Source organism: Coregonus lavaretus, assembly GCF_964263955.1.
Source record: "Coregonus lavaretus genome assembly, contig: HAP1_SCAFFOLD_324, whole genome shotgun sequence".
In the NCBI taxonomy this organism is placed as follows: domain Eukaryota; kingdom Metazoa; phylum Chordata; class Actinopteri; order Salmoniformes; family Salmonidae; genus Coregonus; species Coregonus lavaretus.
The window spans coordinates 342,635-370,000 of record NW_028157408.1 but is presented as its reverse complement, the minus strand read 5'-3'; the positions used below and the strand labels follow the sequence as shown (position 1 = coordinate 370,000).

The following is a 27,366-nucleotide window of genomic DNA, read 5'->3' as shown; positions in this document are numbered from 1 at the left end:
CGCCCCCTCTTCCTATCTCCTTCATGAAGACTCAGGCTTCTTACAGACTTGAAAGGACAGGAGGGCCCCATTCCAAACCAAATCCTCACCCCTTATCTCTATGTCCTTGTGGAGGGTCCAGTTCCAATTCCAAAGCAACTCTGCACTCCTATACTCCTAGACCTGTATGAACAAGACTGAATAGTGTGCATATATAATCAGCAATGCAATGATACACCCCATCTGGTACTGTTTATTGGAGGTTCCACTTCCTACTTCCTCTTTCAATCCACCAATCAATGACAACTTCCTGTTTCAGTCCACCAATAAATGACAGCGTATTAAGAGTCGAGAACACTGTACATTCCCTCAAACACGACACTGACCAAACCTCACTTTAGAGGGCTGCTTGTTATACAAAGAATGATAATAATAATAATAACCTATTTGTAAATGTTACTTAATCTAATGTTGTTCTGTGTGTATATATTCAAACCAGTGTGTTTGATAGTTCCAATCCTCACAGCCGTTCTGTGGGCTAGTTGAAGTTCAATCACTGACTGGGGTAAAGTAAGGGTGTGTGCGCCCCAAATGGCACCCTATACCCTGTATAGTACACTACTTTTGACTAGGACCTATAGGGCTCTTGTCAAAAGTAGTGCACTATATAGGGAATAGGGTGCCGTTTTGGATGCAAAGAACGATCTAAAGGGATTTGGGTTTTGTCCCGGTGTGGTGAGATACGGTCATTGTCTCTGTGGTGGGTACAGTAGGCCTAATGTAAATGACATTAAATGTTCTCTTCATTCAGGGAGCGTCCAGGGTGCTGGGCTCAGAGAGGAGGAAGCTGTACCACTGAGTTAAGTACGAGTACTAGACCGTCAGAGGCCAACACGGATGCTATTGCTCTGCCATTAACAACAAGGGCAATTTTAGTGATGAGGATGACAATATCTTTTTGGGGGGTAAAATGACCCTTTAAGAAAACTGCAATACTGTAACAATACTGTATTGAGGACATTTTATAGAATGTATATTTATTTTCATGTGATTCTATTTTCTGTCCCCAAATCACTATATTGTAATCTGTTTATAGTTGTAATTTGGATATACTAATGCTGCAGAAGCATGTACTGTTTGAGTAAAGGACACTTTGAATGAATAGCCAAATACAGCCTAGTATTAAAGCTCTGGCCATTATTCTGCATCCCATTGGACTAAATACTGATCATTCACTTGTATCTATCGTTGCTGTCGGAGGAAAACCTCATCTCCTAAACAGAAACTGTTAATCAAATGGAAGAAATTGCCATATTTTCTCAATAACAAACATACAATTACAAAACTTGAGAAGCTGTTTTGAATACATTTTCTTGGTCCTAGAGTCATTAAATATTCAGAGAGTACATTGAGGGGAGTTACTGCTTTCAATACATGTAAAAAGATATATGGCAAAAATAGTTTTTCATCCGACAGCGATGCTTTGAAAAGTAAATACTGTACTATCCTTGTGTTAAACCACTGGAATTAAATAACAAATATATATACACATTATATATGTTGCTTCTGAATTTATATAATAAACATTTATCAAGTGGTGTGAGGGCAATTTTCTTTATGTTAGCTGTTGACTAAGGAATACAAACAAAAGCACAACCTGTACCTACAACTTGTAGTAGTCCAGTGGTATGCTACTGTAATGTTCTGTACCGTGCTATACTATACTACACTGAGCCCTGTGACGTACATCAACCCTAGAGTCTTGTACTACATTTAGCTCAGACTTTGTTACCGTTCCCCCATCCTCCTGGGACTTTAAATACCTATCTGTTGTGTGCAGGACTGGACAATAGGAGAATCTCTCAATTGCGTACTCCTCGCCTCCTTCTCAAAACCCATTGGAGGAGAAGGTCAGAGGGGAGGGACCACTGGCTTATTCGTACAATGGGTTTTGAGAAGGAGGCGAGGAGAGAGGACACGAGGAGTATGCAACTGAGATTCTCCCAATATCTCTAGTGAAGGAGACTATTAACTGAGAGATTAGTTTTTGTGGCCCCTCTAGACTACGGGCTGGAGGAAGCTGCTGGGAAAATACCCTTTAGAATGTCTCTGCCTTGGATCCTTATCCCAGCACACACACCCTGTCACTCCCCTGTACAACCCTGGCTTACAAATACACACACACACCACCCCTCCCTCCCTTGTCCAACCCTGGCCGCTACGTGCCTCCTCCCTGAGTTTGGACATTAGAGGTCAGAGGTCAGCCCAGATGGAAACTGGAGGATCTTTGTTAGCGTAAGGAACAGGTCTTTCTATGGGAGCCAGCCAAGGTAATCTGTAGAGAAGGGGAGTAGCTGCCCTGGATGGTTTTGTGAAGTTGAGTGCTGGACACACACACAACAAACACCCAGTGTTATTTTAGAACCCAGATGTAAACATATGTGTGTGTGTGTACCACAGGTGGCTGGTGGCACCTTAATTGGGGAGGAGGGCTCATAGTATAGGCTGGAACAGAATCAATGGAATGGTATGGAACTCTCAAACACATTTAAATGTGTTTGATACCATTTAATTTACTCCATCCTAGCCATTACTATGAGCCCTCCTCCCACCCACTCTCAAGCATATATGACTTGTGTAATTGCAAGGTTCATGATTTGAGCAGTTAGCTAACAGGGGGGGGGGGGGGGTCAAGCCAAACACCATCTCTCCCTCTGACTCACCAACCTCCATCTAACAATATTATATAAACCAGGGCTTAATATAACTCCACTGCTCACATAGGTGACTGTCTGTGGAGTGTTGGATGACGATGGTGAAAGATAACTCATGCTTCTGTGTGTTGCTGCTCTGTATGTGGGAGGGACTCTACACGGCTTGGATTTCAACCATTCAGTGTAGGTGGTTTACAGTATCACATACAACTATACCACACACCAGTTAAAGTCAACAGGAGGACAATTGTTTGCGTGAAGTGAATACAGCTAGCCCAGGTGGGGACCTTTCTGCAACTAAATTCTCAGGCTGGCAACCAAAACTAAGGCATGTTGTTTAGTATGTAGAAGTCATCTACAGTGTGGTCCTGTCGCCATCTGGTGGCATCAGCAAGAGGAGCATGTGAGTCAACCTCAATAGCTAATATTGGCTCTCACCAAAAAAATTGTTACCCGGTACATCTTTCTGCAGCTAACTGAACCAAAAACCAACCAAACTGTAATACTTTCCACAAACATAGAAACAGAGTTGGAGTATAAAGTTTTTATTCCATTTTAAGATGCAAGTATAATATGAAACATGTTAGAGGATAAATATGTACAATACAACAACTTGAATAAAGAAAGAGAAGCAGGTAAAAGTCAAACCTATCATACAAGAACTCAATAACTGACTACTGGAAAAGAAAAATAACCCAAAGAAGAAGCAGCCATAACAGACCTTAATGTATTCTGTCAACCTGGGAAAGGAGATGAATGATTGTCAACCAAATGCAGTAAATCAAATGTAAAATCAACCAAACAAGTGTGCGCACACACAAAGCATAAAATATTTTTACTTTTTTTTTTATACCTGCCACCATCATTCATTCTGACTGGAGATCAGTGCAGAGTTGATATAATGGCTGACTGCTACCATGTGTTGGCTGTTAAAGAGATGCTGGTGCAGAACTCGCTGACATCACCATTCCATGGGCTGGTATGACATCACCATTTCATGGGCTAGGAGCTATCGGTTTGGACAACGGAGAAGGATTTGATCATGGATCCAACCCAAAACTGATGTTACTATTTTGTGGCATAATTATATTTCATAAAATGTATTATGTTAATTATCGCTTCACTATTTTACAGGAGACGTGATTCTAGCGATGATAAATAAAAACAAAAGCAGAGTTCACAGTAGTAGATTTGTTTTTGTTGAATACATGGGCCTACACAGAACAAGAAACATGGCTTCCTTCTTCAGGAAAATATTGTTATTGGAGCCAGTCGCAAAATCAATCAGCCAATTGACCCTCGACCTCTCCATCGATCACAACTGTTGATCATCACACTGATACATGTACTGTAACCCAAAGTGACTTTCAACCAATCAGGGCCTTTATTATATCGTCGCCAAAAAGATACATGTTTTTTTTTTTTATAATACAATCAGTGTTCCATTCACAAACTGTAACCACGGTCACCTCCACCTATCAGCCAATCACAACCTCTCAATACAATTTTTATGCGAATACACTTTCTCAGAGGCCACTTAGCTTTACCTCTGTAATATAGAAGTTTAAATACTCTCCTGAAATCAGACAACTTCCTAAAGAACAATGTCACATCACCCCTCTAACATTCAACTGAGCCATTCTGTGTACTGAGGAAATCCTACAGATGGACAGATAGAGGAAAGAAAAAAGGAACAGAGCAGTCATCCAAATACCCTATCAACGTCAACTTGATACCCTATCAACGTCAACTCAACTTGATACCCTATCAACGTCAACTCAACTTGATACCCTATCAACGTCAACTCAACTTGATACCCTATCAACGTCAACTCAACTTGATACCCTATCAACGTCAACTCAACTTGATACCCTATCAACTCAACTTGATACCCTTATCAACTCAACTTGATACCCTTATCAACTCAACTTGATACCCTTATCAACTCAACTTGACACCCTATCAACTCAACTTGATACCCTTATCAACTCAACTTGACACCCTATCAACTCAACTTGATACCCTTATCAACTCAACTTGACACCCTATCAACTCAACTTGATACCATATCAACTCAACTTGATACCATATCAACTCAATTTGATACCCTATCAATGTCAACTTGATACCCTATCAACTCAACTTGACTTGATACCGTATCAACATCAACTCAACTTGATACCCTATCAAAATCCCACAAAAGAAAACATAACGCCTCATCACATCCTTAAAGAAAAAGCCTATAAGTTCTGCAGGCAGTTGCAAATGAACGAGTGTCGATGAATGAACAATACTTTTGTGAGACGTTTCCTTGGTTCTCATGTCCACCGACTCCTTTCTCTCTCCCTATGGGTAGAAGTTATTTGTTGGGCCATCCACATCGGCCCCAGGTACACTAGGAGCTGTTGAGGGGGGAATGACGAGGCGGGAGTATTACAGCCTTGGGCCATCACTGGGGGGGGGGGGGGGGGGAGACTGGGGCAAATTGGTGCCTGTGAGGAGGTAGGATGGGGGATTGACAGGTCCTGGGGTAGCAGGTAGATTCTGTAGCTCCACTCTGCCTGGGGGTTTCAGGAAACAGGATGGGGGATCAAAAGAAGATCTGCTTGGCATCTGACGGGTTCTGCTCCATGGGACAGTAGGGACATTTCAGTCTGAGGAGAGGAGATGGAGGACAGAGAGAGTTAGACATACACAGGCAGGCAGGAGAGTTTAACCACATAATTACACAGGTCTGACTCTGCCAATGGTTGAGTGCCAGCCTGTCTGTCTGTCGGTCAGCCTGGATCAGACTTACTTTCCAGCGTTGGTGAGTTTGTTGAGGGCATCTCTGGAGATGACGTGTCCACAGATGAGCTTCATGGGAGGGTTGCTCTCTGACGTCTGCTGCCTGAGGATGGGACAGGCGAACACAGAGTGGTACCAGCACTTCTTCCCCAGGTCTATCTCAATCTGGAGGGAGAGGAGACAGGACCGTTACCCTTCTATGACAACCTTCATTAATAATCCATTATAAATGGTTATAGTCCTATAGATGTTAGGAATACTTATGAATTACAATTCATGCTTTGAAAATGCTAATAAATACTCTGAGTCGTCGTCGCCCAGAAAAAGTCATGAGAGAATAGCAGAGAGAGCTTAGAGAGGGAGACTTACAGGCAGCTCGTCTTTGTGTGTCCAGACTCCACTACATTGTCTCTGTTCGATCACCTGTTTGATGTTCATCAGGACTGGCAGAGCCATGCAGCCTGACGCAAAACTGACAGAGAATAACATTCAACACAGAAATCACAGATACTTACTGCAGTGAAAAACAAAGACAAGAGCATTGAAAGGAATCTTACTATCAGCGTCATACTCACTGCCGTGTGTGTGTGTGTGTGTGTGTGTGTCTAACCTGACACTGAGAGGTGACTCTACAGAAAGCCCCAGCAGAGAGCAGGCGTCCCTGGTGAAGCTGTTACAGATCTCAGCCCACTGGTTGGTCTCTAGCAGCGAGCGGTAGGGAGAGTTCTCTATGCCGTGCCGCAGGTACACCAGACTACCCATGAGGATCTGGATGTCTGGGGGAGAGGAGACACTGTTATTAAGGATGTCTGGGAGAGAAGAGACACTGTTATTAAGGATGTCTGGGGGAGAGGAGACACTGTTATTAAGGATGTCTGGGGGAGAGGAGACACTGTTATTAAGGATGTCTGGGGGAGAGGAGACACTGTTATTAAGGATGTCTGGGGGAGAGGAGACACTGTTATTAAGGACGTCTGGGGGAGAGGAGACAGTGTTATTAAGGACGTCTGGGGGAGAGGAGACAGTGTTTTTAATAAGGATGTCTGGGGGAGAGGAGACGGTGTTATTAAGGATGTCTGGGGGAGAGGAGTCAGTGTTATTAAGGATGTCTGGGGGAGAGGAGACAGTGTTATTAAGGATGTCTGGGGGAGAGGAGACAGTGTTATTAAGGATGTCTGGGGGAGAGGAGACAGTGTTATTAAGGATGTCTGGGGGAGAGGAGACAGTGATCAGGAAGGATGTCTGGAGGGAGAGGACTCTTCAAAACCACCAGGAGGCCCCAGCCAGGGTGTGTCTCTGTCCCTACCCCTCTTCAAAACCACCAGGAGGCCCCAGCCAGGTATGTCTCTGTCCCTACCCCTCTTCAAAACCACCAGGAGGCCCCAGCCAGGGTGTGTCTCTGTCCCTACCCCTCTTCAAAACCACCAGGAGGCCCCAGCCAGGGTGTGTCTCTGTCCCTACCTCTCTGGTGCTGTGAGGTGTAGGACTGTTAGTGCCTCCGTTCAGACCATCATATACAGTGGGGGAAAAAAGTATTTAGTCAGCCACCAATTGCGCAAGTTCTCCCACTTAAAAAGATGAGAGAGGCCTGTAATTTTCATCATAGGTACACGTCAACTATGACAGACAAATTGAGAAAAAAAAATCCTGAAAATCACATTGTAGGATTTTTAATGAATTTATTTGCAAATTATGGTGGAAAATAAGTATTTGGTCACCTACAAACATGCAAGATTTCTGGCTCTCACAGACCTGTAACTTCTTCTTTAAGAGGCTCCTCTGTCCTCCACTCGTTACCTGTATTAATGGCACCTGTTTGAACTTGTTATCAGTATAAAAGACACCTGTCCACAACCTCAAACAGTCACACTCCAAACTGTACTATGGCCAAGACCAAAGAGCTGTCAAAGGACATCAGAAACAAAATTGTAGACCTGCACCAGGCTGGGAAGACTGAATCTGCAATAGGTAAGCAGCTTGGTTTGAAGAAATCAACTGTAGGAGCAATTATTAGGAAATGGAAGACATACAAGACCACTGATAATCTCCCTCGATCTGGGGCTCCACGCAAGATCTCACCCCGTGGGGTCAAAATGATCACAAGAACGGTGAGCAAAAATCCCAGAACCACACGGGGGGACCTAGTGAATGACCTGCAGAGAGCTGGGACCAAAGTAACAAAGCCTACCATCAGTAACACACTACGCCGCCAGGGACTCAAATCCTGCAGTGGCAGACGTGTCCCCCTGCTTAAGCCAGTACATGTCCAGGCCTGTCTGAAGTTTGCTAGAGTGCATTTGGATGATCCAGAAGAGGATTGGGAGAATGTCATATGGTCAGATGAAACCAAAATAGAACTTTTTGGTAAAAACTCAACTCGTCGTGTTTGGAGGACAAAGAATGCTGAGTTGCATCCAAAGAACACCATACCTACTGTGAAGCATGGGGGTGGAAACATCATGCTTTGGGGCTGTTTTTCTGCAAAGGGACCAGGACAACTGATCCGTGTAAAGGAAAGAATGAATGGGGCCATGTATCGTGAGATTTTGAGTGAAAACCTCCTTCCATCAGCAAGGGCATTGAAGATGAAACGTGGCTGGGTCTTTCAGCATGACAATGATCCCAAACACACCGCCCGGGCAACGAAGGAGTGGCTTCGTAAGAAGCATTTCAAGGTCCTGGAGTGGCCTAGCCAGTCTCCAGATCTCAACCCCATAGAAAATCTTTGGAGGGAGTTGAAAGTCCGTGTTGCCCAGCGACAGCCCCAAAACATCACTGCTCTAGAGGAGATCTGCATGGAGGAATGGGCCAAAATACCAGCAACAGTGTGTGAAAACCTTGTGAAGACTTACAGAAAACGTTTGACATGTGTCATTGCCAACAAAGGGTATATAACAAAGTATTGAGAAACTTTTGTTATTGACCAAATACTTATTTTCCACCTTAATTTGCAAATAAATTCATTAAAAATCATACAATGTGATTTTCTGGATTTTTTTTTCTCATTTTGTCTGTCATAGTTGACGTGTACCTATGATGAAAATTACAGGCCTCTCTCATCTTTTTAAGTGGGAGAACTTGCACAATTGGTGGCTGACTAAATACTTTTTTTCCCCACTGTATCTGCTCTATACATTTCTATCTGTCCCACCCTCCTGACCTGAACAGGGCCCAGGCTGTCTGTGTCCCCTACCTCTCTGGTGCTGTGAGGCGAAGGGCTGGAAGTGCCTGGCGTACTGTAGCGCCTCCAGCTGGTTGGTGATGCCTCCGTTTAACAGGCTGATGAAGTAGAGGCGGTGCAGCTTGAACTCCAGGGTACTGTTCAGGTCCAGCAGGCGCTGCCGGTTTGTTACTGCCCACCTGGAGCCAGGGAGAGAGACGCTTGTAATCATGTAATTAGTGCACACCATAGCAAACTGAAAACAATCATTTCTATTGGACAAATTCAGGTAGGTACCTCCCCGTCTCCTTCTGTTTGGCTCCTAGTGAATAGACCCCAGGGTTGGGCTCAATTACATTTCAATTCAATCAATTCAGGAAGTTAACCGAAATTCCAATTAACCTTCAACTCTGGTATTGACCCCAAACCTGACCGGGTGTCTACAAGTCTTTCAGATCTCAATTGTTTTCACTGTTCTAAAGTCAGTTACTGAATGGCTCAAAATGATCAAAGAGGGGTGTGATTCACATTGAACTCCACACAGAGAGGAGATAGAGGTAGAGTACATACTCCAGTGCTGGTCTGAGGTCAGTATATAACAGAGAGGAGGTACAGTACATACTCTAGTGCTGGTCTGAGGTCAGTATATAACAGAGAGGAGGTACAGTACATACTCTAGTGCTGGTCTGAGGTCAGTATATAACAGAGAGGAGGTACAGTACATACTCTAGTGCTGGTCTGAGGTCCTGCATCCTTAAGGCCTCCAGGATCCTGTTGAGTTCCAAGAACGGCTGCTTCATGCTCATGTCAATCACTACTCCAGACTCCTGGGACACACACAACAGAGAAGGCAGGCAGTTTTAATACATATACAAGTTATTCAATTCTGGTTCTGGGGACCAACAGGGTGTGCAGGATTTTGTTTCATATCAATTGTTCTGTTTACCTGACATAGGTCCTCTGCCACGCTCAGCATGCCTTGTCTGTACAGGTGTTCCACGATGGTCTCACTCAGGTACTTTTGTCTCTCAGGTGAGTCCCACACTGTCTCTGCCACTACTGCACTCACCTCTGCATCAAAGTTCTACAGCAACGACGACCAGGAAACAACCAAAGGACAAGAGGAAATATATTTCTCCCTTGTGTGCTTACGTTTATAATATTGGCTTAAACCACAAGGAAGTTGTGTCAAGATTCATATTTTCTAAAAATATAAAGATACTACAATGAAAGCATTTATTGGGAAACTCTTACCCTGTCGATAGCTTTGCCGACTTTGGAGACACTGCCGTGGATGTCCTTGTGTCTGGAGGCCAGCAGCTGTACCGTTTCTTTAATGTTCTTACAACACTGGGCCATCGTCTGAGACAGCACCGACAGATCTGCATCTTGTACCCCTAAAGGAGCGCCATATATTCAGAGAGTTGGGACATTGAGGTTTCTGCATTGTGATGCATTGACATGACACAACATTCTATGGCAGCCATGTTGGCGCCATATAAATATAGGGTGTGTTCGTCAATTCAAATCTGGAGTGCCAGAGTCCACTCTGGGCGTTCGTAAATTCAGAGCATTGTCAGATTGTCCATTCGTAAATTCAGAGTGTTTCGCTCTCGGAGCGTTCAGAGCGCACACTGGACGCTCCGGCCGAGGAGTAGGGTTGATCCGAGTGTTCGGACCTCACAACGACAGTCAAGCACCCAAGCTAACTGGTTAACGTTGGCTAGCTACTTCCAGACACAAATGAGAGAAAATCTCACTCTGACCATTTTACTAGCCCTAGCAGAGCTAGTTAAGGTGTTTTCATGTTATCCAGAGCGTTGGTGACTAACTGTGCTGCTGGCAACAATTTAATTATGTTTTTTTGCCAACATTTACTGACACCGGCCATATTCAACGGGTGTTGAGCGTTCGTAAATTCCTTCGTTATTATGCACTCTCGGAGTAGATAGCCAGAGCAAATTTACGAACACACCAATAATTACATATTTCTATGGTTAGCACACCATTAGCATTACATGGGAATATTCAAACAATGCTATGTAACTGAATGTCTAGAATTAGAACACTATTCAACATTCTAAAAGTTGCCCCAACTCTCAAATACGTGTCTCTGCCCTGAAGGAGACAGCAAGTTATAATGTTAAAAGGCTAAAAGCAGTCCTGTTGAAAGTTACATAAAGAGACCTATGAATCACTTCTGTGCCTGAACACTCATGAGTCATGGCACGCAACCGGAGCAAAGCAATATTTCATAACTTCATTGCATATTGTTCGATGCTTTAGTTATACTCTTGCATCAAATTCCTTGAATATGGGGCCTTTAACAGTGTGTGCAGGTATCTATCATTATTTTATTTTGTACCATGCACCTGCAAGTTACAGGATGACTGGAGCGGACACTACTTCTAAACTAGAGCGTGGAGGTGGCTTGGCCTTACCGAATGTGACCAGCTGTCCCCGTAGCTCACAGACGCTGCGTAGTAGTTCGTCCAGCCGTTCCTCTGACTGGTGTCCGTACATGACAAACCTATGGAGCACCTTCTCCAGCTCCCGCTCCACACACGCACACTGCTCCATCCCTAGACTGGGACCCTACTGCATTCACTAGCACCTTGGAGAGAGAAGACACATAACCAAGGGAACTAGGCCTAGGTCAGTGGTTCTCAAACTCTCCCCAGGGACCCCCAGGCATTTCACCATTTTTTTGTAGCTCACCAGATTCACCTAGTCAATGGCCTGAACTAGCTAATCTGATTCACCTAGTCAATGGCCTGAACTAGCTCATCTGATTCACCTAGTCAAGGGCCTGAACTAGCTCATCTGATTCACCTAGTCAAGGGCCTGAACTAGCTCATCTGATTCACCTAGTCAAGGGCCTGAACTAGCTCATCTGATTCACCTAGTCAAGGGCCTGAACTAGCTCATCTGATTCACCTAGTCAAGGGCCTGAACTAGCTCATCTGATTCACCTAGTCAAGGGCCTGAACTAGCTCATCTGATTCACCTAGTCAAGGGCCTGAACTAGCTCATCTGATTCACCTAGTCAAGGGCCTGAACTAGCTCATCTGATTCACCTAGTCAAGGGCCTGAACTAGCTCATCTGATTCACCTAGTCAAGGGCCTGAACTAGCTCATCTGATTCACCTAGTCAAGGGCCTGAACTAGCTCATCTGATTCACCTAGTCAAGGGCCTGAAGTAGCTCATCTGATTCACCTAGTCAAGGGCCTGAACTAGCTCATCTGATTCACCTAGTCAAGGGCCTGAACTAGCTCATCTGATTCACCTAGTCAAGGGCCTGAACTAGCTCATCTGATTCACCTAGTCAAGGGCCTGAACTAGCTCATCTGATTCACCTAGTCAAGGGCCTGAACTAGCTCATCTGATTCACCTAGTCAAGGGCCTGAACTAGCTCATCTGATTCACCTAGTCAAGGGCCTGAACTAGCTCATCTGATTCACCTAGTCAAGGGCTTGATGATTAGTTGAGAAGTTGAATCAGGTGTGCTAGCTGTAGAATAGATCAAATACCTGGAACAGCTGGGGGTCCCCGAGGAGAGGTTTGAGAAGCACTGAACAATGTCACAAACAATAGCTCAGCATTTTTCAATCAACCCATGGACCCTACTGTTGTGTTTCACTACTAGCATAACTGATTAAGCCTAACTGGTCAACAAAATCCTTTACATTTAAATTTTAACATACGCTCTTATCCAGAATGCATACATTTTTCATACTGGCCCCCCGTGGGAATCGAACCCAAAACCCTGGCGTTGCAAGCGCCATGCTCTACCAACTGAGCTACAGTAGGCCTTTACTAGTTTAATCAGATTTGCTAAAGCCTACAGTGAACTATGGCACAGTTTGGACAGTATTCATAATCATTGACAGGCAACAGAAAAGATTAAAGAAGACCAATCTATTCTAGATCAACAAGTGGATATCACTGTTGTTAGGCCTGAATGTTTTGGCCAGGCATCCCTGGTGTATCCATTTGAAAAACATTGTTTTGCAACTTTGCTCTTCTCGTCATAACATATCTAAACTTCTGTTTTACATTTTAAATTTGACAAATAACAAAATTGCTATGTAGGTACACATTACGTTAAAAAACGGCTACTTTTGGAACCGGTTTACTCGCTGAAGCTAATAGGCCCTGTCCATAGCCTCAAGCCCTCGACCAATGACATTCGACTGCAACACAGGGTTAGCACGTTAGGCTAACTAGCCAAATCGTTTGCTGACACTTTGTTTGAGTCAAGTCACGTAGCTAGCTACAGTAGATAGCGAAAGACTAAGAATCTAGCCAGCTGTGTTCTTGCTACTTACTAAACTCACAACAAAGCTCTGATAGCAGCTATGTTAGCAAATATCAAGTTAGCCATATCCACAACAACATTAACGTTACCAAGCCAGCTACCGTTATATAGCTACTGGTAGCTAGACGTTATCTAGCTGTATAAGAACTCGTATCAAACACCACTTGGTTACGATGGCGATTATCATACCTCTGACAATCCTAATGGCAGCGAAGAAATGTTGGTGAGTAGCTAGCTAGGTTTTGATACTCTATCCTTTCGCATACATTTCAAGTTTTCGCATAACGTAAACCTAGCAATGGACCGAAGCTGTTTATGTTTGACTTGGCAATAATGGTGTATTTTAATCGATTGCATAGTTAGAAAGATAGTCAGATTATCCAAATATTTTTTGAAATTCTCAAATATATCAACAACATGTCAGAAAATACAAAAATGTGTTAAAAGGACAACATAAAACGTCCAAAGAAACACCACTTGCCTGTCGTGACAGCGATTCTCCACCAGTTGAACTTCCTTCCTGTGTCGCACGTCTCGGATTTTCATAATAAAAGTACTGTAGCTACTTTGCCCATAAATGTAAGGTTCTTAGACTTGATTCAATGTTTTAATATTTACAGAGTTCCATCCTCTGGTACATAATCACGTAGCCTTATAAAACAAGTACAATTTAGGTTTCAAAGTGATAGCATTTGATTCCAATATTAAATTGTCTCACATAGCCTACAAGTTAATTGCGAACCCAAGGTGGCGCTGTATGGACGGTTATGAATGGAGATCTATGGCCAGATTGCAGACCGATAGTGCAGACAGGTGTGTGGCTTGGAGCTGGCCAGGGGATTTCCCACCTGTGATGTAACTATCTGGTCATGACCCCAGACTGCCATTGATGTAAAACACACACACAAACCAGAAATGTGATTGTAGATTACTGAAAGGCGCTCATAAGACATCTAAATTATTTATGCAATCAATAAGTTCTAAGTCTAAATTCTGTCGCTTCATTAACTTGCATCAACACACACCGAGTGTATCAAAAGAAAGACAAATCTCAGTTTCACACTAGGGAGTCTGTGTGTAGCCTAGCCTAGGCTACTGGAGGCCAAACTTATGGAGATATAACTAATGAAGCTCGTGTTTCAGAGGGAAGAGAAAGGCTGCATAGCCAGAGCAGTGCAGGTTCAGGTTAAGGATTCGATCAATCTTTTAGCGAGCCCCGGGTGGCCATCCAGCCCCAACCACACACAGCTCGCATCACAATCTCACAAAGGTTGCTACCATCATTCCCCTCATGCGTGAGCCAACTGAGAAGTTCCCTTCCCTGGAACACTTTCTCACCTCTACGTCTATGAAAGTCTTCCTATACGTTTGAATGAAATCCCACAGAGAGGAGAGTTTTGGAGCTGGAGATGTAATGCCTGCCCCATTTTCTTACGTTGCATGGCTCAGCTCACACTACTATGCTGCAGGTGCACGGTGGTCAAACCAGCAAGGGGTGTTCTACAGATTAGAGAAACACTAGTAAGGAAGATAAGTGTTGTTCTCTGCAGCTCAGTTGGTATGGCTCTTGCAATGGCAGGATAGTGGGTTCGATTCCCGGAACCACCCACACGTAAACAAATGTATGCACGCATGACTGTAAGTCGCTTTGGATAAAAGCGTCTGCTAAATGGCATATGTTATTATATTAGAACATCTGTACAAGTCAATTGAACTCCAATTGATCTCATCTTTCACTCCTTATGATCTAAACATGCATAATCACACTTTACAACAGACAATTGCAGGGATTTTTGCATGGGATCTTTCTAGAAGGTGCTATGAAGCCCCCAATAGGCTAAATTACAGTGATGCTGTCACGATCGTCTAAAACAGGAGACCAAGGCGCAGCGTTGCGAGTGAACATGATGACTTTTAATTAGAAAAGCACGTCAATACAAAACAAAAGACGAAAGTGAAGTCCAACAGTAACAAAGACTAAACTTGGAACAAAAACCCACAATTCCCACAGGAAAACAATCAGAATAAATATGGCTCCCAATCAGAGATAACGAGCCGACAGCTGACACTCGTTACCTCCGATTGGGAGTCATCGACCAAACCTAGAAATAAACCCCACAGAACTGCAAACATAGAAATACACCCAAATTCCAACATAACCAAACCAAACCCCAACAAAACAAATACACCCTGGCTCAAATATAAAAGTCCCGGAGCCAGAGTGTCACAGTACCCCCCCCTAAAGGTGCGAACTCCGGGCGCACCAGCATACAGTCTATGGGAGGGTCTGGGTGGGCGTCTGTCCACGGTGGCGGCTCTGGCCCTGGTCGTGGTCCCCACCCCACCTTAGTCACTATCCGCTTCCGTAGCCTCCTCCATATGACCACCCCCCAACTAAACCCCACTGGATTAAGGGGCGGCACCGGACTAACGGGCAGCACCGGACTAAGGGGCAGCACCGGACTAAGGGGCAGCACCGGACTAAGGGGCAGCACCAGGATAAGGGGCAGCACCGGGCTAAGGGACAGCACCGGACTCAATGGCGGATCCTGGCTGGCTGGCTCTGGCGGATCCTGGCTGGACGGCTCTGGCGGATCCTGGCTGGACGGCTCATGGCTGGCTGAAGGATCTGGCTGCTCATGGCTGGCTGACGGATCTGGCTGCTCATGGCTGGCTGACGGATCTGGCTGCTCATGGCTGGCCGACGGATCTGGCTGCTCATGGCTGGCCGACGGATCTGGCTGCTCATGGCTGGCCGACGGATCTGGCTGCTCATGGCTGGCTGACGGATCTGGCTGCTCATGGCTGGCTGACGGATCTGGCTGCTCATGGCTGGCCGACGGATCTGGCTGCTCATGGCTGGCTGAAGGCTCTGGCTGATCCTGTCTGGCAGAAGGCTCTGGCCGATCCTGTCTGGCGGAAGGCTCTGGCTGATCCTGTCTGGCGAAAGGCTCTGGCTGATCCTGTCTGGCGGAAGGCTCTGGCTGATCCTGTCTGGCGGAAGGCTCTGGCTGATCCTGTCTGGCGGAAGGCTCTAGCGGCTCCTGTCTGGCGGAAGGCTCTGGCTGATCCTGTCTGGCGGAAGGCTCTGGCTGATCCTGTCTGGCGGAAGGCTCTAGCGGCTCCGGTCTGGCGGACGGCTCTGAAGGCTCATGGCAGACGGGCGGCTTATGCAGCGCTTGGCAGACGGACAGTTCAGACGGCGTTGGGCAGACAGGCAGTTCAGGCGCCGTTGGGCAGACGGGCAGGTCAAGCGCCGTTGGGCAGACGGGCAGTTCAGGCGCCGTTGGGCAGACGGGCAGTTCAGGCGCCGTTGGGCAGACGGGCAGTTCAGGCGCCGTTGGGCAGACGGCAGACTCTGGCCGGCCGAGACGCACTATAGGCCTGGTGCGTGGTGCCGGAACTGGTGGTCCCGGGCTGAGGACACGCATCTCAGGGCTAGTGCGGGGAGAAGGAACAGGGCATGCTGGACCCTGGGGACGCACATAAGGCCTAGTGCGTGGTGCCGGAACTGGTGGTCCCGGGCTGAGGACACGCATCTCAGGGCTAGTGCGGGGAGTAGCAACAGGGCATGCTGGACCCTGGGGACGCACATAAGGCCTAGTGCGTGGTGCCGGAACTGGTGGTCCCGGGCTGAGGACACGCATCTCAGGGCTAGTGCGGGGAGCAGCAACAGGACGCACAGGACTCTGGGGACACACAGGAGGCTTGGTGCGTGGTGTAGGCACTGGTGGTACTGGACTGGAGCGGGGAGGTGGCGCCGGAAATACCGGACCGTGCAGGCGTACTGGCTCCCTTGAGCACTGAGCCTGCCCAACCTTACCTGGTTGTATACTCCCCGTCGCCCGACCAGTACGGGAAGGAGGAATAACCCGCACCGGGCTATGTAGGCGAACCGGGGACACCATGCGTAAGGCTGGTGCCATGTAAGCCGGCCCGAGGAGACGCACTGGTGGCCTGATGCGTTGGGCCGGCTTCATGACATCCGGCTCAATGCTCAATCTAGCCCGGCCGATACGTGGAGCTGGAATGTACCGAACCGGGCTATGCCTGCGTACAGGAGACACCATGCGCTCTACTGCGTAACACGGTGTCTGCCCGTACTCTCGCTCTCCACGGTCAGTCCAGGGAGTAGGCGCAGGTCTCCTACCTGACTTCGCCACACTCCCTTTTAGCCCCCCCCCCAAGAAATTTTTGGGTAGTACCCACGGGCTTCCAGCCTCGACTCCGTGCTGCCTCCTCATACCACCTCCTCTCGGCTTTAGCTGCCTCCAGCTCTTCACGAGGGCGGCGATATTCTCCCGGTTGTGCCCAAGGACCCTTTCCATCCAGTATCTCCTCCCATGTCCATGAATCCTTGATAGGCGTCCATAAATCCTGTTGCCGCTTGACACGCTGCTTGGTCCTTTTGTGGTGGGTTTTTCTGTCACGATCGTCTAAAACAGGAGACCAAGGCGCAGCGTTGCGAGTGAACATGATGACTTTTAATTAGAAAAGCACGTCAATACAAAACAAAAGACGAAAGTGAAGTCCAACAGTAACAAAGACTAAACTTGGAACAAAAACCCACAATTCCCACAGGAAAACAATCAGAATAAATATGGCTCCCAATCAGAGATAACGAGCCGACAGCTGACACTCGTTACCTCCGATTGGGAGTCATCGACCAAACCTAGAAATAAACCCCACAGAACTGCAAACATAGAAATACACCCAAATTCCAACATAACCAAACCAAACCCCAACAAAACAAATACACCCTGGCTCAAATATAAAAGTCCCGGAGCCAGAGTGTCACAGATGCACATCAATCATTACACACACGTGGATTGCTACAAGTTAGGTGACAGATTCACAAACCACAATCGCACCCCAAAAAGGACATCACAACAAACTAGGGCAGTTGAAAAAAAGCCAGATTTGAAATGTGACCCTGCTGGTTTCTATTCTGTCCTGTTTGTCATGAATACTAAGGGGTTGGTTGGTTCTTAAATACCCTCTCATGAGACTGAGCCTTGGTTTAGCATCACAGCCCAAAGATAGGAGCACAGCAAATAAACACACCCGTATGAGTTTACTGTCTGATGGAAAACTGAAGGTTATTGGACCAGGCTGAGACTGCTGCACCCAACCTTATACTGAACCTACCTGACAACGTGTTATTACATGTATTACTTCACTAGATCACTTTATAACAACAGACATGACAGGGACAATGCACACTACTATAATGAGCATGTCTATAACAGTGCAGGATGTAGCCAAAAGGCTGGCTCTCATATCTATTCTTGGGCACCCTGGCAACTCAGCAACATTGAACTTAGACTGGCACTGCAGGTTGGGGATGGTTGGTATAGTTGGCTTGTGAATGGATGGGTTTAGCCAGCTGGTGTGTGGGTATTTCTGTTGATAGAGCTGTTGATAGAGTAGATGTAGTTTTGTATTGGCTGCTGTGGTTAATCTAACCCTGGGCTGAATGTAAAGCCCCTCCATAGTCGAGGTGCCAGGTAGACTTTCCCATGAGTCCACCACTAGACCACTAGCCCCACAGCAATACAATAACCCCCTGAACTCAGGGACGGCAGAGCGAGATGGAGAGAGAGAGAGAGGTGGGGAGAGAGAGAGGGGTGGGGAGAGAGGGAGAGAGATGGGGGGATTAGAGAGAGGGAGAGAGAAAGGGAGAGAGAGATGGGGGGATTAGAGAGAGAACATCCAAGAGATCATCTGACCATACAATATGCCTGAATTTACTGTAATACATGGGCAAAAGTTCACAGCTATCTGGCGCATGTTTCCGTCTCATGTTGTGTCAGATAGTGATAGTGGTTCACTGTTCTCTATCACTATGTGTGTAACTTCTCCCCCGCGTCTGCCTTGTGATATCTATGTGTATTTATAACGTGTCATAAAATAATGTAGGCCAGTTTACTGTAGGAGAATCTGACAAACCATGGCAACCAAACCAACCGCTGTCTCCTGGCTGTCTATCTGCTGAGGCCTCTGATCCAGAATACAACTATAGCTGGAGAGGATAGCTAGGCGTGTAGGATGACATCGCCGCTTATACTTAAGTGATGATCTAGGATCCGTTTTGCCACTTACATCCTAATATCTAAGTCTGTAGCTGATGGAGAGTAAACTGATCCTAGGCCTGTGTTAGAGATAGAGTCTGTCCAGTTGTCCAGGGGAATGAGGTCTCTCTGCCCCTGACATAAAATTACTGCTATAATGCTCTCTCAGTCACTGTTTGCATTCCAAATGGCACCCTATTTCTTATATAGTGCACTTCTTTTGACTAGGGCTCTGGTCAAAAGTAGTGTACTATATAAGGAATATGATGCCTTTTCGTACTAAGCCCACTGTCGTTATGTTGCCTTGAATGAGACCAGCACTCAAGGAGTTTCCACTGGCTGTGCTGAATCAGCTAATGTCAGCCACTGCTTTATTGGGTTAGTCCCAGAGGGACCATTGACTGTCCCCAACATGACAGAACAGGCAGGCGCGCGCACGCACGCATGCACGTGCACACACACACACACACACACACACACACACACACACACACACATTCACGCCCTCCCTCTGCAACTGGATCCTGGACTGCCTGACGGGCCGCCCCCAGGTGGTAAGGGTGGTAAGGGTAGGTAACAACACATCTGCCACGCTGATCCTCAACACGGGGGCCCCTCAGGGGTGCGTGCTCAGTCCCCTCCTGTACTCCCTGTTCACCCATGACTGCATGGTCAGGCACGACTCCAACACCATCATTAAGTTTGCTGACGACACAACAGTGGTAGGCCTGATCACCGACAACGATGAGACAGCCTATAGGGAGGAGGTCCGAGACCTGGCCGTGTGGTGCCAGGATAACAACCTCTCCCTCAACGTGATCAAGACAAAGGAGATGATTGTGGACTACAGGAAAAAAAAAAGAGGACTGAGCACGCCCCCATTCTCATCGACAGAGCTGTAGTGGAACAGATTGAGAGCTTCAAGTTCCTTGGTGTCCACATCACCAACTAACTATCATGGTCCAAACACACCAAGACAGTCGTGAAGAGGGCACGACAAGCCTATTCCCCCTCAGGAGACTGAAAAGATTTGGCATGGGTCCTCAGATCCTTAAAAAGTTATACAGCTGCACCATTGAGAGCATCCTGACTGATTGCATCACTGCCTGGTATGGCAACTGCTCGGCCTCCGACCGCAAGGCACTACAGAGGGTAGTACGTACGGCCCAGTACATCGCTGGGGCCAAGCTTACTGCCATCCAGGCGGTGCTCTCAAAATTGTCAAAGACTCCAGCCACCCTAGTCATAGACTGTTCTCTCTGCTACCGCACGGCAAGCTGTACCGGAGCGCCAAGTCTAGGTCCACAAGGCTTCTCAACAGCTTCTACCCACAAGCCATAAGACTCCTGAACAGCTAATCATGGCTACCGGGACTATTTGCACTGCCCCCCCACCCCCACCCCCCTCGTTTATGCTGCTGCTACTCTGTTTATTATTTATGCATAGTCACTTAAACTCTACCCACAAGTACATATTACCACAATTACCTCGACTAGCCGGTGCCCCCGCACATTGACTCTGCACCGGTACCCCCCTGTATATATAGCCTCCCTACTGTTATTTTATTTTACTGCTGCTCTTTAGTTATTTGCTTTAATTTTTTTTACTTAACACTTTTATTTTTATTTTTATTTAAAAAATGCATTGTTGGTTAAGGGCTTGTAAGTAAGCATTTCACTGTAATGTCTACACCTGTTGTATTTGGCGCATGTGGCAAATACAATTTGATTTGATTTGACACACACACACACACACATCTTGTTATACATTCTCTCTAGCTAAAAGCAGAACCTTCCCCATCTCAGTAAAATCTCTCACTGGCCACAACTTATACCTCAAAACAAAAATACCTCAAAAAGTGTATGAGGGGTATTATTAACTTGAGTTTCCAAGCAAAGCAGCAACAGACAGCTAAACATATACTGTAACATGTGAACCTAAACACACCATGTGAACGTACTGTAGTTGTTGTTAAACGGCCTCAGTAACATACAAACACAGTGCATAAGATGCCTGCCTGTGACTTCAACCCTTGACCTGGCTAGCTGACACTCAACCAGTCATTTGAGGCTCCTAACATTCTCTCTCTCGCACACACACAGACGCACGCACACACATATGCACGCAGACACACACACACACATACTCACTCCCAACATTCTGTAAGACCAAAGAGTCCAGAAGTCTAGTAGGCCAGGTAGCCATTTTGTATTCCCCTCACTTCCCTTTCCTCTCCCCTCTCTTCCTCCCCTCTCTCTTCCTCTCCCCTCTCTCCCTCTCTTCCTCCCCTCTCTCTCCCTCTCCCCTCTCTCTTTCTCTCCCCTCTCTTCCGCTCCCCTCTCTCTTCCTCTCCCCTCTCTCTTCCTCTCCCTCTCTTCCTCCCCTCTCTCTTCCTCTCCCCTCTCCCCTCTCTCTTCCTCTCCCCTCTCTCTTCCTCTCCCCTCTTTCCCTCTCTTCCTCCCCTCTCTCTTCCTCTCCCCTCTCCCCTCTCTCCCTCTCCCCTCTCTCTCCCTCTCCCCTCTCTCTTTCTCTCCCCTCTCTTCCTCTCCCCTCTCTCTCCCTCTCCCCTCTCTCTCCCTCTCCCCTCTCTCTTTCTCTCCCCTCTCTCTCCCTCTCCCCTCTCTCTCCCTCTCCCCTCTCTCTTTCTCTCCCCTCTCTTCCTCTCCCCTCTCTCTTCCTCTCCCCTCTCTCTCCCTCTCCCCTCTCTCTCCCTCTCCCCTCTCTCTTTCTCTCCCCTCTCTTCCTCTCCCCTCTCTCTCCCTCTCCCCTCTCTCTTTCTCTCCCCTCTCTCTTCCCCTCCCCTCTCTCTTTCTCTCCCCTCTCTTCCTCTCCCCCCTCCCCTCTCTTTCCCTCTCCCCTCTCTCTTCCTCTCCCCTCTCTCTTTCTCTCCCCTCTCTTCCTCTCCCCTCTCTCTTCCTCTCCCCTCTCTCCCCTCTCTCTCCCTCTCCCCTCTCTCTTTCTCTCCCCTCTCTTCCTCTCCCCCCTCTCCCCTCTCTCTTTCTCTCCCCTCTCTCTTCCCCTCCCCTCTCTCTTTCTCTCCCCTCTCTTCCTCTCCCCTCTCCCCTCTCTCTTCCTCTCCCCTCTCTTTCCCTCTCCCCTCTCTCTTCCTCTCCCATCTCTCTCCCTCTCCCCTCTCTCTTCCTCTCCCCTCTCTCTCCCTCTCCCCTCTCTCTTTCTCTCCCCTCTCTTCCTCTCCCCTCTCTCTCCCTCTCCCCTCTCTCTTTCTCTCCCCTCTCTCTTCCCCACCCCTCTCTCTCCCTCTCCCCTCTCTCTTTCTCTCCCCTCTCTTCCTCTCCCCTCTCCCCTCTCTCTTCCTCTCCCCTCTCTTTCCCTCTCCCCTCTCTCTTCCTCTCCCATCTCTCTCCCTCTCCCCTCTCTCTCCCTCTCCCCTCTCTCTCCCTCTCCCCTCTCTCTCCCTCTCCCCTCTCTCTTCCTCTCCCCTCTCTCTTCCTCTCCCCCCTCTCTTCCTCTCCCCTCTCTCTTCCTCTCCCCTCTCTCTTCCTCTCCCCTCTCTCTTCCTCTCCCCCCTCTCTTCCTCTCCCCTCTCTCTTCCTCTCCCCTCTCTCTTCCTCTCCCCTCTCTCCTCATATCCCCTCTTTTTCCCCTCTGTCCCCTCACTCTGGGCCCCAGGGAGCTAAACTAACCCTACCATCTCCCCCTGATAGTGTGTGTCTATATATAACCCAGGACCCTGTGACTGAACTGGCTCGAAGTGTCAGATTCCAGAGGCATGCATCCATCCTGGCTGGAACAGCACCTGCTGCTAACCCCCCTTTTCATAAGTGTCTCTTTTTATAATTATGCCGGAGTCTATGAGTCTATGAGTCTTTGAAGTGTCTGTGCTCAGACCGGCTCAGGCTGAGCTGCACTGTAGTAGGCTATACTGGGCTATACAGTGCTGTACTGGGCTGGACTGGGATATACAGTGCTTTACTGGGCTGGACTGGGCTGGACTTGGTTAAGGTAGAGCACAGTATTGCAGCAGCAGAAACAGAAGCTCTGTGATGGTTGAAAGTGGAGGTGGTAGTATATTGCATGTTTAGCTGGACTGACTGGACTGACTGGACAGTGGAATAGAGGCAGTGGATTGAATGAGGGGAGTTATTCCAACACAGAAGAACTCAATACCCTAGGAAGGGAGAACCCTGGACATCTCCAGGCAAAGGTACAGTAGAGATCCCTCTGGCTTTCTCTGAAATACCTCTCTGGCACACATACTGAAAGGGAGTGAGCTAAGTGCAGCCACAAGGCATGGCAACATGGTGAATATAGATACAGGGTATGGCAACATGGTGAAAATAGATACATGGTATGTATGAAACTGAGCAAGAACTATTATGTACCATTTTAGGATGTAGCCTATTATTACTCTTCACTGTCTGTAACTATTGATCACTTTACAAAATGCTTGCAGAAATAAGTACATTTTCATTTTATTGTAAAAGAAGCATATGCGACAGAGCTGCTATGCTAGCTGTTAGCAGAGCACACGCCTGAATTAACTTTGTATGGTTGAACAATGCTAATTGCTAAGTCGTAATGCTAAAATTACTGAATGACAATGTTATTACCCTTTGATTAATCAACCATTCATCGCTATTTTCTACTAAAGTTAGTTATTACTTTAGAATGTGTAGGCTATTTCAACTGATACAGATACCCATATACCTACACCTATGTCCAACCGGACACCAACATTACCAGTCAAAAGTTTGGACACACCTACTCATTCAAGGGTATTTCTTTATTTTTACTATTTTCTACATTGTAGAATAATAGTGAAGACATCAAAACTATGAAATAACACATATGGAATCATGTAGTAACCAAAAAAGTGTTAAACATAGATTTTAGATTCTTCAAAGTAGCCACCCTTTGTCTTGATGACAGCTTTGCACACGCTTCGCATTCTCTCAACCAGCTTCATGAGGAATGCTTTTCCAACAGTCTTGAAGGGGTTCCCACATATGCTGAGCACTTGTTGGCTGCTTTTCCTTCACTCTGCGGTCCAACTCATCCCAAACCATCTCAATTGGGTTGAGGTCGGGTGATTGTGGAGGCCAGGTCATCTGATGCAGCACTCCATCACTCACCTTCTTGGTCAAATAGCCCTTACACAGCCTGGAGATGTGTTGGGTCATTGTCCTGTTGAAAAACAAATTATAGTCCCATTAAGCTTATATCTTATATCCAAGATGGCGTAGCAGTGCGGTCGTGTTCTTTGTTGTGTGTCTGTGTAAATAGCCAGTTTTTTGTATTTTTTGTGTATTTTTCGTACATATTTCCCTATCACACTTTTCATCCTTCCACTAAATATACTGTCCTGCAACCCGCCTCACTCAATGTGGAACGGATTATATTATTTTCTCACCTTTATCTAGAATCTCCAGTTGAAACTAGCTAGCCAGCTAACTAGCTACTTGCTATTAGCCACCGTTAGCGGTTTTCACCCAGAACATCGGATTTTCTGGCGGAATAACTGAACCACTGGACCCTAACACCAGATCGCAACTAGCTAGCCGCAACCGAATGGATGTTGCTGTAGGCCAATCACCACTGCCCCTGAAGCAAGCACCAGTTAACCTTGAGCTAGCCTCGAGCCAGGCCCATATCCCGGCTATCTACCTCTTTGTCTACCGGACGGGAGTAGCCAGCTAACTAGCTACTTGCTATTAGCCACCGTTAGTGGTTTTTCACCATTGTCCGTGGCCTGCACTACCTACCAGCCAGCTCTAGCCTGGACTATTATCGGCCAGTCTGCACTGTCTGCACAGCGCGTTATCGACCCAGAACAAATCGGATTTTCTGCCGGAATCACAAAATCACTGGACCTTTAACACCGGATCATTGCAACTAGCTAGCTGCAACCAGGCACATCTCCCGGCTACCTAGCTCTCTGTCAACCGGACGGGACCTCCTAGAGTCGACATGGTGCCCCGCCGATCCATCATGACCGGTCTGCCGACGTAATCGTCTGTGGTTTCAACCTGCTTCCTGTTGCGACGACCACGAAGATCCATCTGCTAGCCCCGGCCCGCTAGCACACGCAAACAACAGCCGTGCTTCCTGCTCGCTGTGCTGTAACACCAATTCGAACTGCTCTCGGACTCACATATTGCTGTTCACTGGACCTTATTGATCACTCAGCTGCACAGCTGATGCCTGCTGGACTGTTCGTTTACACGGTACCCTGTCCTGTTTATCTGTTTAGCCTCAGCCCAAACTTTCATCGCCATTACCAGTTGTTGTCTTAGCTCTCTCTAATAACACCTGTGATTGCTTTATGCCTCTCTCCCATGTCAATATGCCTTGCCTATTGCTGTTCCAGTTAGTTCTTATGATACAATTTCAATATAGAACCCCAAGTCATTCTCAAACTGCCTCAAATAGCTCCTTTGTTCCACCCCCCATACACGCCGAGACCGGCTCAATCGGTGCCTCCAGTGATGCTATCTCTTTCATTGTTACCCAACGCTTAGGTTTACCTCCACTGTACTCATATCCTTCCATATCCTTGTCTGTACATAATGCCCTGAATCTATTCTACAACGCCTGGAAATCTGCCCCCTTTATTCTCTGTACCCAACGTGCTAGAAGACCAGTTCTTAAAGACTTTAGCTGTATCCTTATTCTAGTCCTCCTCTGTTCCTCTGGTGATGTAGAGGCTAACCCAGGCCCTGCAGTCCCCAGTATCACTCCTACTCCCCAGGAGCTATCATTTGTTGACTTCTGTAACCGTAAAAGCCTTGGTTTTCTGCATGTTAACATCAGAAGCCTCCTTCCTAAGTTTGAGTTATTCACTGCGTTAGCACACTCCGCCAACCCTGATGTTCTAGCAGTGTCTGAATCCTGGCTTAGGAAGGCCACCAAAAATTAAGAAATGTCCATCCCCAACTACAACATTTTCCATCTAGATAGAACTGCCAAAGGGGGTGGAGTTGCAATCTAGAGATAGCCTGCAGAGCTCTATCATACTATCCAGGTCTGTGCCCAAACAGTTTGAGCTCCTACTTCTAAAAATCCACCTTTCCAGAAATAAGTCTCTCACTGTTGCTGCTTGCTACAGACCCCCCTCAGCCCCCAGCTGTGCCCTGGACACCATATGTGAATTGATTGCCCCCCATCTATCCTCAGAGTTCATACTGCTTGACCTAAACTGGGATATGCTTAAGACCCCGGCCATCCTACAATCCAAACTAGATGCCCTCAATCTCACACAAATTATCAAGGAACCTACCAGGTACAACCCTAAATCGGTAAACATGGGCACCCTCATAGATATCATCCTGACTAACTTACCCTTTAAATACACCTCCGCTGTCTTCAACCAGGATCTCAGCGATCACTGCCTTATTGCCTGCGTCCGTAACGGGTCCGCGGTCAAACGACCACCCCTCATCACTGTCAAACGCTCCCTAAAACACTTTAGCGAGCAGGCCTTCCTAATTGACCTGGCCCAGGTATCCTGGATGGATATCGATCTCATTCCGTAAGTAGAGGATGCCTGGTTGTTCTTTAAAAGTGCTTTCCTCTCAATCTTAAATAAGCATGTCCCATTCAAAAAATTCAGAACTAAGAACAGATATAGCCCCTGGTTCTCCTCAGACTTGACTGCCCTTGACCAGCACAAAAACATCCTGTGGCGTACTGCATTAGCATTGAATAGCCCCCGCGATATGCAACTTTTCAGGGAAGTTAGGAACCAATATACACAAGCAGTTAGGAAAGCAAAGGCTAGCTTTTTCAAACAGAAATTTGCATCCTGTAGCACTAACTCCAAAAAGTTTTAAGACACTGTAAAGTCCATGGAGAATAAGAGCACCTCCTCCCAGCTAACCACTGCACTGAGGCTAGGAAACACTATCACCACCGATAAATCTACAATAATTGAGAATTTCAACAAGCATTTTGCTACGGCTGGCCATGCTTTCCACCTGGCTACCACTACCCCGGCCACCAGCTCTGCACCCTCCGCTGCAACTTGCAGCTTCTCCTTCACACAAATTCAGACAGCTGATGTTCTGAAAGAGCTGCAAAATCTGGACCCCTACAATTCATCTGGGCTAGACAATCTGGACCCTTTCTTTCTAAAAATAGCCGCCGAAATTGTCGCAACCCCTATTACTAGCCTGTTCAACCTCTCTTTCGTAACGTCTGAGATCCCCAGAGATTGGAAAGCTGCCACGGTCATCCCCCTCTTCAAAGGGGGTGACACTCTAGATCCAAACTGTTACAGACCTATATCCATCCTGCCCTGCCTTTCGAAAGTTTAAAAAAGCCAAGTTAACAAACAGATCACCGACCATTTCGAATCCCATCGTACCTTCTCCACTATG

The 27,366-nt window shown here is 46.9% G+C and overlaps 2 protein-coding genes across 3 annotated transcripts in view; one reads left to right on the top strand and one right to left on the bottom strand.

The window, feature by feature from the left end:
• n4bp3 (NEDD4 binding protein 3) overlaps positions 1–124 on the top strand; it is a 53,870-nt gene extending 53,746 nt beyond the window's left edge. Inside the window, exon 10 of the mRNA XM_084199521.1 lies at positions 1–124. This exon is cut by the window's left edge and continues 492 nt beyond it. The gene's annotated coding sequence lies outside the window, so the exon portion shown is untranslated.
• Positions 125–3,222: 3,098 nt separating this feature from the next.
• On the bottom strand, positions 3,223–13,469 carry LOC311125475 (E3 ubiquitin-protein transferase RMND5B-like). 2 transcript variants are annotated; one of them, XM_084199525.1, is made up of 10 exons: positions 13,441–13,469; positions 11,082–11,254; positions 9,895–10,037; positions 9,587–9,724; positions 9,367–9,467; positions 8,674–8,840; positions 6,091–6,256; positions 5,850–5,952; positions 5,491–5,645; positions 3,223–5,347 (listed from the first exon to the last, which is right to left on the bottom strand). In XM_084199525.1, the coding sequence occupies exons 2-10, from the start codon at positions 11,218–11,220 to the stop codon at positions 5,284–5,286; spliced, it is 1,176 nt and encodes a 391-aa protein (XP_084055651.1). In that variant the 5' UTR covers positions 11,221–11,254; positions 13,441–13,469; the 3' UTR covers positions 3,223–5,283. The 2 variants fall into 2 exon arrangements, with proteins under 2 accessions (XP_084055651.1, XP_084055652.1); XM_084199526.1 differs by lacking the exon at positions 13,441–13,469 and adding an exon at positions 13,149–13,422.
• Between the last annotated feature and the right edge of the window lie 13,897 nt (positions 13,470–27,366).

Coding starts and splice junctions, on each gene's coding strand:
- LOC311125475 (XM_084199525.1), bottom strand. CDS start 11,220: ATGGAGCAGTGTGCGTGTGTGGAGCGGGAGCTGGAGAAGGTGCTCCAT. Junction 9,725..9,894: donor TCGGCAAAGCTATCGACAGG/GTAAGAGTTTCC, acceptor TCGTTGCTGTAG/AACTTTGATGCAGAGGTGAG. Junction 5,953..6,090: donor GAGTCACCTCTCAGTGTCAG/GTTAGACACACA, acceptor ATTCTCTGTCAG/TTTTGCGTCAGGCTGCATGG.